This window comes from Calypte anna, chromosome 1, assembly GCF_003957555.1.
Source record: "Calypte anna isolate BGI_N300 chromosome 1, bCalAnn1_v1.p, whole genome shotgun sequence".
Lineage (NCBI taxonomy): Eukaryota > Metazoa > Chordata > Aves > Apodiformes > Trochilidae > Calypte > Calypte anna.
In genome coordinates, this window is record NC_044244.1 from 59448388 (window position 1) to 59466759 (window position 18372).

At 39.5% G+C, this 18372-nt stretch overlaps 1 protein-coding gene across 1 annotated transcript in view; it reads left to right on the plus strand.

Moving 5' to 3' along the window:
• Positions 1-18372, plus strand: part of PTN (pleiotrophin) — a 79385-nt gene that overhangs the window by 37864 nt on the left and 23149 nt on the right. Inside the window, exons 2-4 of the mRNA XM_030467929.1 lie at positions 14818-14924; positions 16917-17090; positions 18141-18302. Coding sequence (XP_030323789.1) covers positions 14819-14924; positions 16917-17090; positions 18141-18302 — 442 coding nt within the window. The 5' untranslated portion in view covers position 14818. The remainder of the gene's footprint in view (positions 1-14817; positions 14925-16916; positions 17091-18140; positions 18303-18372) is intronic.

Below are 18372 nucleotides of genomic sequence, written 5' to 3' on the forward strand. Positions count from 1 at the left end.
AATTTTTTTTAAAAGGACATTTGAACTGAGTCCCTGAATACGAAGTCCCAGCTGAGCATGAATTTAAATGACTGAGACCTAAGCCCCTGATAATAGGGGTTTATTAAGAAAGCACTAACAGAGCTGAACTAGAGTGGACTGAATGGGTGAACTGAAATAATGGAATGCTTGTGGCAACCAGAAAATGATTGTTTATTGGCATAATCCCAGGATAAACTTCTGCCAAGAGCATGCAGTCTTTCCTTGCCAATTTCTTCATATGGGGAAATACAGTACTGAATTTCTGCACGTAATAGCAGTACAGAAGAATGGGAGGAGGAGAAGTAGCAGTTTCATGAGGAAGGGAAAAAAAAAAAAATTCATCCCAAATGTCATAAACAATGTGATCCCTAGAGCTCCACTCATCAGCAGGCTCTAAAGAGACCACCTGCATTTCAGCTTTAGAAATATGGTCTGAAAAACAGGTTTTTAAGCTACGGAGTTCTCACACTTGAATCACGAAGTATCCCTGAGTGCAGCATGCAGGAAAGTGAAAAATTTGGGAATTTGTTCTAAAAATCCTGCCTTTATTGTGGCTGAATTGCTTATGAGTGCTTTCTTTCACATGTGAAAAAAAGCAGACTGTCTTGCATCTTTACTGAGAGACAGGTTCTCAAGAAAGTTCTGTTGAATCCCACTTGGCAAAATATTTTATTTACTGAGAAATGCAGTTATGAGATGCATAACTGCACGTAAAGTTGAAAAGTTTATGGAATAACTGCTGCTCATGTAAGAGGGAAGAGAATGGTGAAGGTACTTTACAACATGCAACCTTGCCCTTAACTAGTGATCTTTTGGATAGGGCATTTAGTGAGGGAGTCCTGATTCACATTCCCTCTCTGTTGGAATGGAAACCTTTTTCAGCCAAAGCCTTGTGTGTCTGAATGCTGTAAATACTGTCCTACAAGGCACTTTATAGTGGTAGTGTCTCCAAATCTCCTGTGGAAGTTAATCATGTGGTATAAAATGCTTAAATATTCACTAGGGCATAATAATCCTATTTCCAGGAAAATGCCTTTGGGACCATTAGAAATATCTGTAGTACTAAATGAATTCTCTTATGTGGGTGATAGAGGAACCCACCTGAGAAATCTTTGAGATATTGCTAGGGCTCTCTTGAGAGCAGGAAACAGAAATCACAACCCCAATAGTCAGTCACAGAGAACATCTGAAGACAGATCTTCCAAGCTTTAATTTTTGGCTTTGAAAGCAAACCAAAATTCAACAACAAAAAAGTGCATAATCATAAATTATTTTCCTCTTTGTTTTAATTTCTGCTGGTGAATTGACAGTAAGTGTGTGTGACCTACTGACTCTGCAAAGTCGTAAAGGGGTGGTTCTCAAAGAACTTCAGCAGGAGCCTGGGTGCTGTGATGTGTGGGCCAAAGCTGAAAAGCAGCCTAGTTAGGAGACAAGTGTGAGAACAGTGTTGTTTGTAAGCATTCAACCAGCAGATCAACAAACCTAAGTTGTTCTCAGCCTGTATTTTTTTCTTTTTACTTGTAGTTTGGATATGTGGCATAGATATAGCTTTTAAAAATTACCTTACTGATAGGTTAATAAGAACACAGTTTGAGTAACAGCTGCCACCCAGTAGTGGTTCAACCTCCTCCAGAGCTGTAGTCACCCTTTGGGGATTAAAAATGTTGACTTTTTTCTTCCTAAATGCAATCTTGTCATTCTGACACCTCCTAGCCTGTTCTGTGATGCTGTGATTATACAGTATGTCATAAGTGTGACTCTTGTCATACAACTCTGTGCAGAATCTGGACTTTAATGAAATAAGAGAAATAAACCTAAAACAAACAAGAAGAAACTAACCATTGTGGTTTGGAAAAACAACTCTGAGGAAAGCTTTCCATGTGTGACCTGCTGCATCTTTATTAATCTGAACCTTGAGTTAACTGAAAAATAGTCGTTGGATCATTCTGTTATTCTCAGCTGGCTAATAACTCTGTAAATCAAAGATAATGCTCTTAAGTTTTAGTATATTTAATACATATTTGTTTTGGTTTTGTGTATCAGGTTCTCCTGTTTGAACCCCCAGGATAAAAAATGGGTCCTGTTCTCCGTCATTTAGCTTCCAAAATCTCATTTTCTCCCTGAGAATTTCTTTCTCTATATTTCATGTAGAGTTTCAGTTTTGCAATGCAAATTTTGATTTACTGTTACTCAATTAATTTTCAGTTCTCTCATTATTATGTGTCTGATTTTCCCATCCAATGAGTCTATTAAATACTTTCTGATATAAGCAAACCTTCCTTTTTACCTTTGTTTTCCTTGTGTTCTTGCTGAATGGTCTCCAGTGATTGAAGTTATTCTTTTTTATAGAAACATATAAGGAATATGGTTTGGGAAAGTCATGGCTATGCTTAGGAACCTGACTTTCCATTGGTTTGGCCAATGCTACCTTGCAGTTTGGAGGAAGAACTTTGTTCCTTTTTGTTTGAAGAGAGTTGTTTTAGTGGTCTTAATAACTGTCTAAAGCAGCCATAATGTGCAGAATAATGATTCATAAGGATATTCTCATTAAAAATATGTGTACAAGGATAAAGGAATGAAGAATAAAGGAATTCCCTTCTGCAATTGGGGAAGATGAGACTTGGAAGAGTAATTGAAAGAACAGGGTGAAATGGTGACCATCAAATGACAGCCAAGATATCAGATAACAATTTTTTAATTTGGATGGAGTTCCTTCATTTTTTCCTATACCTTCCAGCAGATGAGGATGATAACAAAGAAGGCTAATCAGGCATGAAAACACATTCCCATCATCCTTGGGTAGATGAAAACAGGCATTTAAGAAATGGAATGTACTTTGCCTTGTTGCGTGGCTGGAAAGTAGTAGCAGCCTGATGTCCTTTGTATTGTACTCCTACACAAGCATGAAGGTTATTGTGTAGCTACTGAAATTTTGTTGCAAGTTGCAGCTCTGTATTGCCTTCCAAAATAGAAAAGGGTTTATGGAATACAGCAAAAGATCTCAACAGTCTAAAAGCCAAAAAAGCTGCTCTGAAGTCTCACCTCTTATATACTGCACACTGTACAGCTTCAGCTGATGCCGTCAGCATCAAGTGATGTAGCTACAGTATCATTTGATGGTTTTATACCTTGGGTAAAAATATGAAACTTACTGCTGATAAGGTGAGTAACTGGAGGAGTGACAACTCTGTCTTCCTGGCCATATTTGAAAGTGGCATTTTCTGTTTAGGTTGTTTTTCTGGTTAAGGTGCAAGACTACAATTTTCTGAAAAGAGTTCTCTCTGTGTCATGCACTTTTTCATAAGAATTACAAGCAAGTTAGTTTGTGTCTTTGAACATCAGTTTCTGTCCGGCCAAGTAGAGGAGATGACATTTTCCTCTCTTCCCTTGGCTTGTTTCTCATCCATTCTCCAATGGGTGGAGGCATTGCTTTGAGATGCTGTCATGGGATGAAGGTGGTCAACATCAGGGCCTCATCACAGCTGTCAGTGGTAAAAAACCCTGGAGGAATTTTGAAGATGTATGGATGTGGTGATTAGAGACACAGTTTAGTGGGGTGTTAGGTTTATGGTTGGACTCGATAATCTTAAAGGTCTTTTTCAACTTAAAGATTCTATAATTCTCTGAATACCAATTGCACAAGATGAGGTCTGGACTCTTTTTTTTTTTGCTGACTAGTGTCATTCTGGCAGGCCTATATGCCTCAAAGATGTCATTTGCTGTCTGACTGACAAAGAGGAGATAACATGCTACACAGCTGCTGCACTCTGCTCACTAATTGCTTTTGGAGGAGGAAGATTTAAAAACACATTCTAGTCCTGTGTTACAATTTGTGTCAGAAACACAAATTTAATTGGCACATCACATTTATTTTGGTTGAATTAATTTCTTCCTCACTCATTTTTGCAAAATGTCCCAACACCTTGAGATTTGTCACTTGAATCAAGATGGTAATTTATCTGAAAAGAAATAAAACAAATGCAGTCCTGGAAAAAGACTAATAGGAGGCTTGGATGAGAGGCCATATGCTTTTAGCTTGAATGGATTGTCATCAGAATAGACAGACAGAAAAGGATAAGTAAAAAACCTCAAATGGTACATTTTCTTCAGGAGCCCAGAGTATTTCCCAGGATGATAGTAGAGGGAAAAAAAGTCTCCAACCTGACAGCCAGTTCAGTCAAATCAAAACATAAGTATAAGTGACAAAATTTGATTGCTTTTGAGGAAAGGGTGGTTATCAGGGATAAAGGGTGTGTCTTACAGCTTTCTTTCAAAAGTCTGCTGAGCCCTTGGGAGCTGCAGAGTCTTGCTGCTGTTCCCCTCTGCCTGGGAGAGTCTGGTCACCCTGCTCAAAGCCTGGAACCATGGAGACAGATCCAGAAAATTAGAGCAAGCTGGGTGATAAAATTACACCCCATTCATGTAATAATTTTATTACCTTTTTTTGTTTTTTTTTTTAAAGAAGGCAAGTGTTATTATCCCTATTCCATAGATGAAGTGAGTATAGATGCTGTGATGTGCCTGTCACCACTGAGGTGAAAATGTCTTTATTGGGGTAAAAGGTAAAGAAGAAAAATGATATTAACGTGGAGATATCAGCCCTGGCTTATATGGTAGAGCTGTTTATTATGAAAATCATGTCACAGCTTAAACAGCTCTTAAGTCATGATCCATCCCCAATAATGGAGCTGTGGTGACATGGGTGTAAACCAGCACACAGGGTTTTTCCTCATTGTAGTGGAAATAGTAATCTTTGGTTATGGACCTAATTAAAAAATACTTATATTCGTTGGTTATTCCTGGTTTTCTGACAGTGATACCCATAGGAAATTGTTAGAACTGCTGCTGTCAAAAACATGAGGCTTAAAAAAATATATTCTCATTCAATAAATAAATTTATAATACAGAAGAAAACTTTCTCTTGGGTGGGAAGAATGAGAGGCTGTGGTCTGCCCTCTGTCTAGCAAGTAGATGGGAATACAAGACTCCTAACTCTTAACACTTTCAGAAAGTAACCCAATTTATCTCTGATAGATGAAAACACATTGCTAGCCAAATAGATGTCAGCTGTACGTTTTATACCAGAATACCCTCTATTGCAGAGTGAGGGCTTTTCCTAATTATGACTTAAAAAAAAAAAAAAATTAGGTGTCTTCCTAGTTTTTCTAAAAATAAAATAACTTCTATAAAATCTCTTGCTGAAAATTAGTTTGTTAGATCTACAGCCTGTTAACTACTTGTTCTGCCAGTTGTATTTAGGACCCAGATGTGATTAGGATGCAGATGTGACTGCATCTCCATTTACTGCACTTTCCCTCTCAGGAAGAAGAAACTATTTTCTACCATTATATTTTTGGTCACAACACTACTGCAGGAATGCTGAATTTTACCCTAGGGAATGTCAGTTTTTATTTATTTCCTTCTTCTCTAATTAGATAAAAGCTTACAGTATCCTGGGTTGGCAAAATTTTGCTTAAAACTTGACATGAAGGAATTGAACACTTCTTGGTGCTCCCTAAGAGGCCAAGCTGGATAATAAGGAGGTGGTGCAGAATAAGATGGAGGCTGATTTCTACATGTTCAGATTTTGATGTTATGTGGCAAAAATATCTGAAGATTCTGCTTGAGAAAACCAGAAATGTCCTTCGTATAGCTTGTGTAAAATTATATTTTTAATGAAAGAGAATACAGTTTAATATTGAAATGAGTATATGAATAAAATGAAAGAGAATAAAAAGGAAATTATTTTAACTCATTAAAAATGCTTTCAAAAACTTTCAATCTTGTTGAAATTTATGTTCACCTATGAAACATTTTCATTCTGGCACAATATTTTGGAAAAATGGAAGAAATTTTCTGTCTGTATTTGAACTGGCTCTTCTCTTGAAGAGAGACATAACTCAATGGCCTCAATGCTCATTTTGTTGGCTCTTAATGATGTCCATGTTGAAAAGGGAACATGAAATTGATTGCATATGAAAAAAATGTAGTCCCTGAGCTGCACACTGCAATTTTTGAAGTGCAGTGTTTGACTCTGGCTTTTCAGAGGTATCATGCTGTGATTTTTTTTTTTTTTTTTTTGCTCTTTAGCTATCTGTTTGATTTTGGCTTGTTATTATGGGTACCCAGTGCTGTAGCTGAGCATAAATGCTGCTTTAAAAAATAAAAAGAAACTTTGCCAAATAGCCTTTCAGAGTTTTCCCACTTTCCCCTGGTTGCTCTGCAGCTATGGTAGTCATAGCTGTGACCTTACCTGTTAGCACACACACTCAAACCACTGGCATCCACTGTTGGGTGTTGCTCCCAAAATACCATGACTATATCCCAAGATAATACCAATCCCTCACAAGAAAGACAAAGGAGTAATGACCATGAGCACACAGATTTTGCTCTGGGCAGGATTTGGACTACCTGCAAGTCTCTGAATTATTATGAGGTTTTTTTGTTTGTTTTTTGTTTGGTTGGTTTTTTTGGTATGCTGACCAGCCCACCCACATTGGGTGGACTCTTTGGTCCTTGAGGGTGAAGATCAGCAGGTTATCCTCATTGTACCATGAGGAGAGTTTGGGGGTCTTTACTCATAAGGAAGCATACAGAGAAATATCTGTGATTTCCATGTCTACTTTTAGTAGTCAGGAAGGAAGGAAAATAATGTGAATAAAGACATAACATCAGATAAAGAAAGCAAATTACTATGTGGTTTCAGATTTTGTGGGTTTTTTTAAGAAGGCAAGTGTTATTATCCTTATTCTATAGATGGAGAAGTGAGTATAGATGCTGTGATGTGCCTGTTGCCATCGTGGTGAAAACTAAGACAGAAATAAATTACTGCTGCTGAAAACTGCAGTAGTCAGAGTGGAAAAGTAGTTAAGGAAAAGCTGGTACCTGAGAGACCTTTGGGTGAGATGTGAGAGAAATGCCAGTTGTAGGTGACACAGGCAATGAACTGGAGAAGCTAGAAAGAGGTGTAGTACCTCCAGATGGATATTACTGGGTTAGCCTACACATACTCTGTAAAGATGGTCAAAGGCAGGCCCAGAAAAGGTAGAAATCATAATGAAAGTTATATAGCTGTAATGGAAATTAGTGATACACTGTAATAAGAGCTACTGCTATGCATAAGATAACATCCATACGAGTCAACACTACTTTGGAGAAGTATGGAAAAATATCAGCTTGTTTTGTGTCTATCTAAATTTGGATGTGAATTGAGTTAGAAGTCCTTATGGTATTATGCATGAGGAAGATATAATAAACAGATCTCTCATTATAGAAGGCTTTATCTTTCCAAATTTATAATAGAAGGTAAATAGTACTAATAATAGTAGGGGCTAGTTATTTATGGGTGTGATTTCTTCACTCCCTACCACAGGACTCTAAAAAGTTGATGCTATTTTAGAATCTAATTCAGCATGACCTTACAGCTCATCCTTAAACTTATCCTTAAAAATAACCACTTGTATCAAGTGTTAAGAAGCTGTTAACATCATTCAGTTTATATTACACAGGATCAGGAACATAAATCTAATCAGATTTTTCAATTTTAAAAGCCAGTTTTTAAGAAATCAAGTAAACTGGTGACGTGTTTTGGACCAATGCAAGATTTTTAATAGAAGATTGTTTTGGGAAAAAAATCCTCTAGACAGGAATTCTGAATCTATCTGGGCATCAACCACTTGAAGTGTTATCTGGAGCTTGCAGGTGTCTATGAAAATGGTACTGATAATCCAAGAAAGTAGTATCTTGGAAGTCCAGAGGTGGCAGATTGCTGTGACTCACCAAAACCTAAGCCAGCAATCTGGCAAATGAAATGAAAATCAAATCTAGATTTTATTTTTTTTTTCTAATTCTGCAAATAAAGGCAATTGTGTACAAATAAAGGAATTGTGTACATATGTTAAGGAAGAAGAAACATATTAGAGCTTGAAGACTAGAGTTCATAAAAGCCTGGCTTCCAAAGTGCTTGGATATTTGCTTCCCCATTCCATGTGGGACATCAGGTATAACATAGGAATACACACCAGATGGTGAATGAGGAAGAGGCTGAGAGGAACAGAAGTTTTTACTACTGTTGGAGAGGTAAACTCCTAAGAGACAAATGCTCTTATCTGCTCTTTGACAGAGAAAAGTGTGTGTTTCAGACTACTGTAAAAATAACACTTATTTCAAATTCATTAAGACTGTTAAAACATGCATAAAATGCTTCCTGCTGTTGTACAACTGGAGGATGGCAAATATAATATTTATATTTAAGAAAGGGGAACAAACAGATCCAGGTAGCTGCAGAAATATTCATATGTCCTCAGTGGACTGCAAAAGAGGACGCATTTGGTATGAGAGAATAATTTAATAAGTGGAAGTAAATGGTAGGTTTCATTAAATTCAGACTTATCTCCCAAACTAGCCCTTTTAAAAACTGATTTTGTAGATGTGACTAATCTGGGACTAATCAAACTGTAATTTATTAAAGTATTTGTTGTGGGACTTGATGAGAAATTATTCATTCCAGCAGGAAAAAAAAAGAAGGATTAATGAAAAAGGTTGTAATATGAGTAGGGAGCTTTAGGAGAACTCAAAGTGAGCTGTGTTGTGAAGAGAAATAATAGGCTATTGCAATTTCTTAAGTCTGCTTTTGGGATGCATTTTATTTATTCCTGATTATGGGATGAAAATGATAGTGTACTAAAAGACAAAGCTGTGAGTCATAACTATGCACAAAATATTGATTATGGGCATCAAGGAACAACACCTTTTTATATATTTATAAATCAAAAATCTATTGTTAATATAATTGCAATCTTAGAAGTCTAATCGAAGAATCATTTTTAGTGTAGATGTAATTATGGCAGAAAAACAATATATCTGTGCAGATCTTATACTACTAATAGCAACAATACCATCACTGTCACAGTTAGAATTGCTACAAATACACTTAGATTAAACCACTTTTCCTAATTTTGTGCTGACTCTTCCATAGCTCCTCTCAGCCCTAGGGTTGTTGGTTTCATTATGGTGGTGGTGATGGTTATGGTGATTTGTCATCATCTGGGGTCCTCAGACAGGAGGATGTTCATATTGATGGTTTCTTCTTCCTCATTTTATGATCAAGTTGGGACTGTTTTTTTTTTTTTTTTTTTGTTTTCTGACATGTAGTTTTTCCTTTCTTTATGTTCATTACTCCACAGCACCATGTTGTATCCAACTTACTGGGTATGGTACCCTTTAAATATGTTGGGAATTATTTCTGTGTTCTTGTTCTTACTTCTATATTCAGGTTTGTCCAGCTCCACATCTGCATTTCTTTATTTGCCCATGAGTTCTACTCATCTTGGGTCTCCCATATCTCTACTCCTCTATACTGTATCCTGTGTCTACTTTGCTAAAATAGCAGTCCTGTATTACTCTCTAGTACATTATTACAATGGAGTCATAAAACATTTGTGGCTCCTTAAAACAGCAAAAGAAAGTAAATCAAATTAGTCATGGCTAGCTGCTCAATTAGAAAAATTGCTGTTGCAGCTAAACCAAATGTGACAAAGCTGCAAACAAGCCAAAGAAAGCTCAGAGCAAGATTCAGACAAGCCTTAGTTGTGAGGCCTTGCAAACTCTCTGCAAAGCCCATGGCCTGTCATTAGTGATGGCAATACATTCAGTATTGTAATACATCCAGGGCAACAGCAGTATCAACACTGCTGATGTTTGGCATGTTCTACTGGAAGAGGTGGAGGATATGAATGTGTTAAATTGTGCTAGAAAATCTGAGTGGGAGTTTACACTTATATGGACTAATAATAAAATACTTGCTTCTATAACCTGGGACCTTGCCAGCTGCTTTGGAAAGAACAGATGAAAGGACTGGCTTTTGAGTAATAGTTATTAACAGCAAAAAAAGCCACCTGCAAAAGATGTATGTGATCCTAGGATGTGCTGCATATGCTAGCGTCAGTAAGGCTATGAAAAATAAACAGTTGCTCACTAACAGAGCTTCATCTGAAGTTCTCTGGTTTGTTTTGGATGCTTGTGTTCAGGAAGGACTTGCTCAGATGTGCAAGATGGAGAACCTGTGTGGGAGTTAATTGAGTGCAGACAGAGTCACTCCAGCACGCTCAGCTTGCACTGAGATCCAAAGGTCTGAGGAGCACATCATGAAAACACCTGGGCTGCCTTGGGCTTTCAACTTGGGTACAAATGGAGCAAGCTGCCTTTGCCAGGGGCTGGGGCTGGAAGGATTAAACTTTCTCTTGGGCTGTTAGACAAAGCCTGGCACTGCATGAAAGTGTTTGTAGTGTGCCTGGACCCAAATGGAGGTCTCTGCATGCCAATAGTGCAAACACTATACAGATACTGGTTTGGGTCTCTGTGTTAGAGCTGGGATTTGCGTGCTACAGTCCCTAGGATGGGTGTTTCCTAAAGGAGTTTGTACATTTAGTCATGGGGACTGTACACAGTAAGCAATGATTTAATGAATCAAGTTCAGGAGAGATGAGTGGGACTGTAAAATCAGGTAGTGAGAGATTTGGAGTGGGAGGCTCAAGCTTCATTCAGAAGGTCCTTGAAGCTGAAACCGCAGCGTGACTTCTGTCTGACTCTCTGGTGTTCAACTTGCAAGTGAAACCCATGGATGACCTAATTTTCCTGCCTGCCTGCCATTTTTTTTATTTTTCCATTCATTTTTCCTTCTTAACAGATTGACTGTGAAATCAACTATAAAACTGAAGTAATTCCTGTGCCCCATTTTTGTTGGGAGAAGCCATTTGCTGTGGTGCATCTCCACTGGGCTTCACTTCTCACCTCATTACACACCTCACTTTTTCCTAACACTTTATGTTTTAGTGTTTAACTGTCACTGACTACTTCTCTCTTGTGTCATTCCTGCTTTGGTGCTCTTTTCATAATTACTCACTCTCTTCTGATCTTGTTCCAGCTTATAATTTAAACTTTTCTGAACTCTCTTTCCCTTTACCTTTTCTTTCTGCTGAGGTTTCCTGGAGCTCCTCCTATCCCAAATGTCTCTTTTCATTCCTTCACTAAGATATTTGTCTCTCCCTGTTGGATGTAAATGCCACTGCCATTAGTTTAAATGCTGCTGTCACACTCTGCTCCGAGGTTGTCATACATGAGTTTTGAAATATTTCCTTTATGACACATCATTTGCATCTTAGCATAGGTGTTGTTAAAAGGTACATTACAAAACCCAAAATTTCTAGGAGGAAATGTTATCACAGAACCTATTAAAAAGGAAAAACTGTCATCTTCAATTTTTGAAAAAATACACCAAAAAAGACAATACTCAGTGGCATATATTGTTTTCAAAACCAAGTCCAGCCTGACAACTTTTACTCTTCACCCATCTTTTTAACGACCAACTGTAAGATTTTCAAGGAGAACTGAAGACAGAACTCCAATGGTTACTGATAGGTGGTGTAGAGAGACATTGTCAACCAGGTGCCTCGAATTACCAGTGAGTGGGTGTGAGTCCACCTGTGCCTGATTAGGACAGGCCCCTATTGGGCATGAGCAAGGCCAGGGGGCCAATAAAGGTGGGACACACACCCACAGAGAAAACCTCAGCTCACTCTGGTGCGAGGCATGGAGAGGCCAGCAGCTCGTCGAGCCTCTGGAGCAAGAAAGGCTCTTCCCACTACACTTCTACCCTGGAAGCGCTGTGTGGTGGCTGGAGTCCTGGAAGAGACCAGTCGAGCTTCAGGAGCAAGAATGGCTCCTCCCACTACAAGGTGGGATATTCTGGCCTTCTGAAAAAGGATCTGATATATAATGGGAACTTTATAGATGCCAATTGTGATTTTGTGGGAGCACCTGCCCTTGCCGATCTATCGTGTGCAATTATGCAGTTTTTGGCAGTCATACTGGTTACATCAAATTTGAGGTGCTGGTGTGGTGGGAGGCAAGGCTCCATCTGTACAACAGAGCTTTTAACTTGTTGGTAATTGACAGCAAAGGCATTTCAGGAAACAGCTTGACTCTCTCTGCCTGATATATATATGTATATAGTTTTAGTGTTTGATTTAGACAGCTTGGCAAGTGTTTTGACTGTATGCAAACTGGAGTTTTAGGAAAACACACTATATGAAGGATCTGTCGGGGTTAGTTTATAGGGCTCTGGAACGTTTCAGATTTGAAAATGCAACTGTTTTCCCTGTCTGTTTTGCTATAAGGTCAATCAGATTTAAACTTCAGCCTGTCAATTAAACCTAAGTCAGCTCCCTGAGAAACAGTTATCCATGGCTCCTGGGCACATCCCAGGACCCTGAGGTGGGCAGCAGGGATTTAGGAATCATAGAATGCTTTGAGTTGGAAGGGACCTTAAAGATCATCTAGTTCCAACTCCTTTGCCATGGGCAGGGACACCTCCCACTGGACCAGGGTGCCCAAAGCCTCATCCACACTGGCCTTGAACACTTCCAGGGAGGGGGAATCCAAAACTTCCCTGGACAACCTGTTCCAGTGTCTCACCACACTCACAGTGAAGAATTTCTTCCTAATATCTAATCTAAATCTACCTTCTTCCAGTTTAAAACTATTACCCCTTGTCCTAGCACTACACACCCTTCTAAAAAGTCCCTCCCCAGCTTTCCTGTAGGTGCCCTTTAGGTACTGGAAGGCTGCTATGAGGTCTCCCAGAGCCTTCTCTTCTCCAGACTGAACAACCCCAGCTTTCTCAGTCTTTCTTCATAGGAGAGGTGCTCCAGCTCTTTGATCATCACTGTGGCCCTCTTGTGGACTTGCTTCAAGAGGTCCATGTCCTTCTTGTGTTTGGTGCTCCAGAGATAGACACAATTCTCCAGGTGGAGAGTCATGAGAGTGGAGTATAGGGGAAGAATCACCTCCTTTCACTTGCTGGCCACACTTTTACTGTGGGCATTTCTTGCATGTGGTAACATCCTGTGAAGCAAAAACTGGTGCTGCCTTGCTTCAGCTTCTGACACCCCTAGAGAGTATGCTGGGAAGAGGTCTTGAGATGTGTCTCTCCATCCAAAGGTGTCTCTACACAATGAGGGATTCTGGCGAGTAGTTTGGAAAAGAGGAAGTAAGATAAAGTGTAGTGTATATAGGATGTGAGGGTGCAGTGCTACTTATGGTGAAGATTCTCCAAGGGAAAGGGGCTGAGAGGGCCAGTTTGGTGCTTTAACAGTATTACAGCTGTGCTCAATAATGAAGAATCAGCTTGAAGTTAGCTGGCGAAAAAAAAAAGAGGCAGGTTGTTTATTTACTTTTTGAATTACAAGTTTTATTTATTTATTTATTTATTTTCATTTGCTGTACTACATGAGAAGGTCTAAGTGGAAATATGTAGCAGAAAAAAGGGAAAAACAAACCCAAGCTCATGCAGGACTCCTGCACTCTGGCTCCAGGCTCTGTTGAGTTCACTGTAAACACTGATAGTCCTTTCTTAGTGATGGGAAATGGTACTTTTTTTTCAAGTAAACCAAACTGTGCTAATAACAGCTCTTTCAGACATTTGATTGCTATGTGTCTTGCGGTCTTTTCATGGACTTTATTTCAACAAAACAGTTCAGTTTTCTTATCTGGCTTCCAGCGTGATATTAAAGCTGGATTCTTAAAAGTCTCTGTGTTTGGGATTCCTGTCTTGTTTTCCATGTCAGTAACAATTATGTTGCTTTTGAGCAAGAGGTTGCCAGCAGGGAATACTGAGGAGTGCCAAATTAAATTTCAAATACATTTTGTTCTTTGTTCATGGTGGGAATTACTTCTCCCCTAAGGTTGCTGTGCTCAACAAAATGAGATCAGGTTGCATCTAAATTCTCTGTAACATAAGTCTAGTTGAGTTTTTAAGGCCATTTTAGTGGCTAGCACTGTTGACACCTCCTTGGAGGATTGGTGAAGTGTCATAGACCCTGGTTTGGAAAAAAAAAAAAAAGAAAAAAAAAAGGTACTGGAGAAACTTTCCATATGAGTCCACTGTCTTGGTATCCTGCTGCCTGCTGATGAAGTTTCCCTGTGAAATTATATTATTTTAACATATGTATTTGTTGTGGCTCTGCTTTTTGATAAGCGATGCCATAATGAAACAAAGCAAAATATGGTAAAGTAATGGGGAAAGGTGTGTAGGCCACTGAAGTCAGCCAGTTCTGAGTGACTTTTGGTGACTGGCTAATAACTGATGCTTCACCACCAAGAAAATGTTTTTAATACCTTTTTTATACTTGAAAGGAGGTTGTAGTGAGGTGGGTGTTGGCCTCATCTCTCAAAGTAACAACAATAGGACAAGTTGTGCTAGGGAAGGTTCAGATTGGATATTTAGAAAAAATTCTTCACTGAAAGAGTGGTGAAGAACTGGAGTAAGTTGCCCAGGGACATAGTGGAGATGGCTATTCCTTGGGGGCATTCAAAAAATAGGTGGATGTGGCACTTCAGGAGATGGTTTAGTGGTTCTGGTGTTATAGGACTGATGGTTAGATTTGATGGTATCAAAGTTCCTTTCCAACCATGATGATTCTATGAGTCTACGATTCTGTATTTGAACATTTGTTTCCTAAATCCAGATTTTAGGCTCATTATCATGTGATTGATAGCCCCTATCTGAGTGTGCAAGTCTCTGTGCCATTTTGCGTTTCATGCAATTAGCTTAATTTATACTAGGAAGAGACACTAATTGGAGGGGAACAAAAAGGTAGGTAGCAAAATACCAGTGACAGTTAAGAGATTACATCACATATTGTCTACATCAAATAATGCTGCAGCTACATTTTAGTTGGAATTCTACTTTTCACATTCTAACCAACCTTTTCTCCTCTCTCTCTTTTTAATCTCCAGAATGCAACAACAACAACAACGTCGAATGTTCACAGCTGCCCTCCTGGTACTCGTTTTCATTCTGGCAGCTGTGAGTACCACTGAGGCTGGCAAAAAAGAGAAACCAGGTAAGGTCCAGTGTAATTCAGAGTTAATCCCCAGGATGGATTGCATGTGTGGAAGAACGTCAAATGCTTCTGGTTTTATTATGAAATTCAGGTCATTAATATATCTTTTGACACACAGGGTAGAGATTTGTGGCGGTGCCATGTTGATCTGTGTTAAACAGGAAAACAGAAAGGGGGTTTCATGAAAGCTGACAGCTTGACAGCCCTGCAGACTGGAGTCCCTGGTTTATCACAGAGTGGGTATTGCAAGGCAGCTTAAAATGTACTCTGGGAGTAGGTTCCTGCTTGACCTAGGGAGAATCAAAGAGGAGTGATGAAAGAACAGTGGTGTAACTCCTTCAGTGTTGTAAATGACAATGTTGTGTGATGTGGAAATCCTCTTACAAAGATTTGCACTAAGTGCTGCAGGTAGGCAGCCGGATATCCAGTGGTAATTGCTTTTTGTCAGTGATGAGCTCAGTTCTCATTAGAGGAGCAACAGGCCTGGGGAGGAAAATTCATATCCAGGAAACCCAGTTTTGATATTTTTTAAGGAATGCATCTCCTGGTGTTTTTCTTAAAATCTTATTATTTCTAGGCTATTTACACTCCAGTTAATAGGACCTGTGAGTCCATCAGAATTATTGTCTACCCTTTAAAAAAAGGGTGTTTCTAACCATTGTGGCTGCCTAGAAATGTGGGAAAATGTTAATGTAAATATATATGAGCTGTAAGGAAAACAATTTTATTTAAGGTTATTTAAAGTTACTTGGGTTTGATAACATTGCTGTTTTTTCTTGTTGGTCTTAGGTCTAAGGATTTAAATGAAAACAGGATTCTTACTTTTGTAAAAACCCACCTGTAACTAATAGCATTTTGAGTACACTTTTCCATGTAGTTTTTAATGTGCCTCTGGAGTTTTGGTCACGTTGTGACATAAACTGTGACACGGAATTCTGAGTGAAAAGTTCGTATTCCACAGCTGTTCCCTGGAGGTGCTCACAGCCTCTGATACACAATGTCAACACATGCATTTGTAATCTGTATAGTGTGTACTCCTTTAGTTGGAACTGAAAATATTTTGATGCCTTCAGGTAGTGGAGATGGCAGCGTGTTGTTTCTGAGTGAGCCCTCCTGTGTGTTTTGGTCCACGAGGGTTTCTAAATGATTCTGACTTCTGAGGATGAGAATCCACTTGGGAATATCTAAGTGGACTTGCAGACATGGTAGTGGGACTGAATTTGAATGATCCATCTAGTTTTGGACTCAAAGGGGCTGACCTGTCTCTGCAGAGCTGGGAAGAAGATGCAAGGCCTTTTGCTTGAATCATAGAATCCTTGGGGTTGGAAGGGACCTCGAAAGATCATCTAGTCCAACCCCCCCTGCCAGAGCAGGGCCACCTAGAGCATTTCGCATAGGAACGTGTACAGACGGGTTTTGAATGTCTCCAGTGAAGGAGACTCCACGACCCCCCTGGGCAGCCTGTTCCAGGGCTCTGTCACCCTTACAGTAAAAAAATTTTTCCGGATATTCAACTTGAACCTCCTATGCTCCAATTTACACCCATTACCCCTTGTCCTATCACTAGTCACCACTGACAAGAGCCTAACTCCATCTCCTTGACACTCACCCCTCACACATTTGAAAACATTGATGAGGTCACCCCTCAGTCTCCTTTTCTCCAAACTAAAGAGACCCAGCTCCCTCAGCCTTTCCTCATAAGGGAGATGTTCCACTCCCTTAATCATCTTAGTAGCTCTGCGCTGGACTCTTTCAAGCACTTCCCTGTCCTTCTTGAACTGAGGGGCCCAGAACTGGACACAATACTCCAGGTGCGGCCTCACCAATGCAGAATAGAGGGGGAGGAGAATTTTGAAACAATTGTTTTACAAATCCCTCATTCCTCACCCTTTCGGGTGCTGTGACTGTTTAGTGGAATGTAGGGAATTTCTCCATAGGCTCTGGGTACTAACCAATTCTCTTGCTTGGGTTTGGTTTCTCATCTTCATCCAGAGAAAAAGGCAAAGAAGTCTGACTGTGGGGAATGGCAGTGGAGTGTCTGCGTGCCCACCAATGGTGACTGCGGGCTGGGGACACGCGAGGGCACTCGCACTGGAGCTGAGTGCAAACAAACCACCAAGACTCAGAAGTGTAAGATTCCCTGCAACTGGAAGAAGCAATTTGGAGGTAAGGATCACTCTCTCAAAGGATTGATTTTTACTTAAGCACGGAGCAGGATTTTTTGCTTAGCTCTGCAAATGTCTCGGTGAAGGGGCTGCTTCTGTATTTCAAGTTCAATGGAGGCGGAGCACGTAAGGCATCAGAAGGCGGCTTCTTCGAGCAAAGCGGCTTCTTTGCAGAGAATCCATATAAGCTACTTACTGTAAACTCAGTCTTCCAGCACCATGCTCAAATCTGCTTCCCTAAGGTGTACAACCCTATTTGAGGCAGCAATCTATGTGTCACGTGTTCACCCCCAGCTGTGAATCTCTGCAGTGTGAATCTCCACAGGCTTTACGTGACCTTGCAGTGTGTGATTTGCAGCATGGAACATGGGTGACTGCCAGTGTGTGCATTGAAAGCATTGAATGAAGACCAGTGCATTTAATCTCTATTATTCAGTCCAGAAGATTCTTCTGTAACAGTTCAGAAAGATACGACAGATCTGTCCAGGACAAGATATCTGTCCAGCACTCAGATCTGATTACTCTTGGCTTTTTTTCTGGTAAACAGCTTGTATGGTTTTGACATCATTGTGAGCTTACCAAGGCAATCAGTGCAGCAGTTTCAGACTTGACAAGTTCATAGTTACACATACATTCTTGAGATTATTCTGTCCTTATTTGGTAAGCTTTGACATCCCACAAATGGAGGAGCAAACTTACAGAATGTGAATGACATTTCCCACTGCTGTTGTTTCTTTCTTAAAAAAATAAATATATCTTCATCGTTGAATAGCTTTTTCTTTATTCATCGTTGAATATAGTTTCCTTTATATGAGAATATTGCAATATCCAAGCATAAGCAGAGAGTTCCATTTTAAAGTATTTTGAGGGGGGGAGAGACTGCAGTCACCACTGGAAATCATCTTTACGTTTCTCTTATATTTTCTTTCTTCAGTTGCATAATCCTTTTGTCTACAAGCACTGTCCATGATATTCTAGTAGCCTCATAGCATCTTTGTTTTCACACGCAGTCATTTTGGTTTAAATATTGCCTATTATTTACTCATTGCAGCAGAGTGCAAATACCAATTCCAAGCCTGGGGAGAATGTGACTTGAATACTGCCTTGAAGACTCGAACTGGGAACCTAAAGAGAGCCCTTCATAATGCTGACTGCCAGAAGACTGTCACAATCTCAAAGCCCTGTGGGAAGCTTACCAAACCCAAACCTCAAGGTAAATTCAATCTTCTGAAAGCTGCACACCATTTTTTTTTTTTTTTTAAGTCACTGGATTTGTCCTCTGT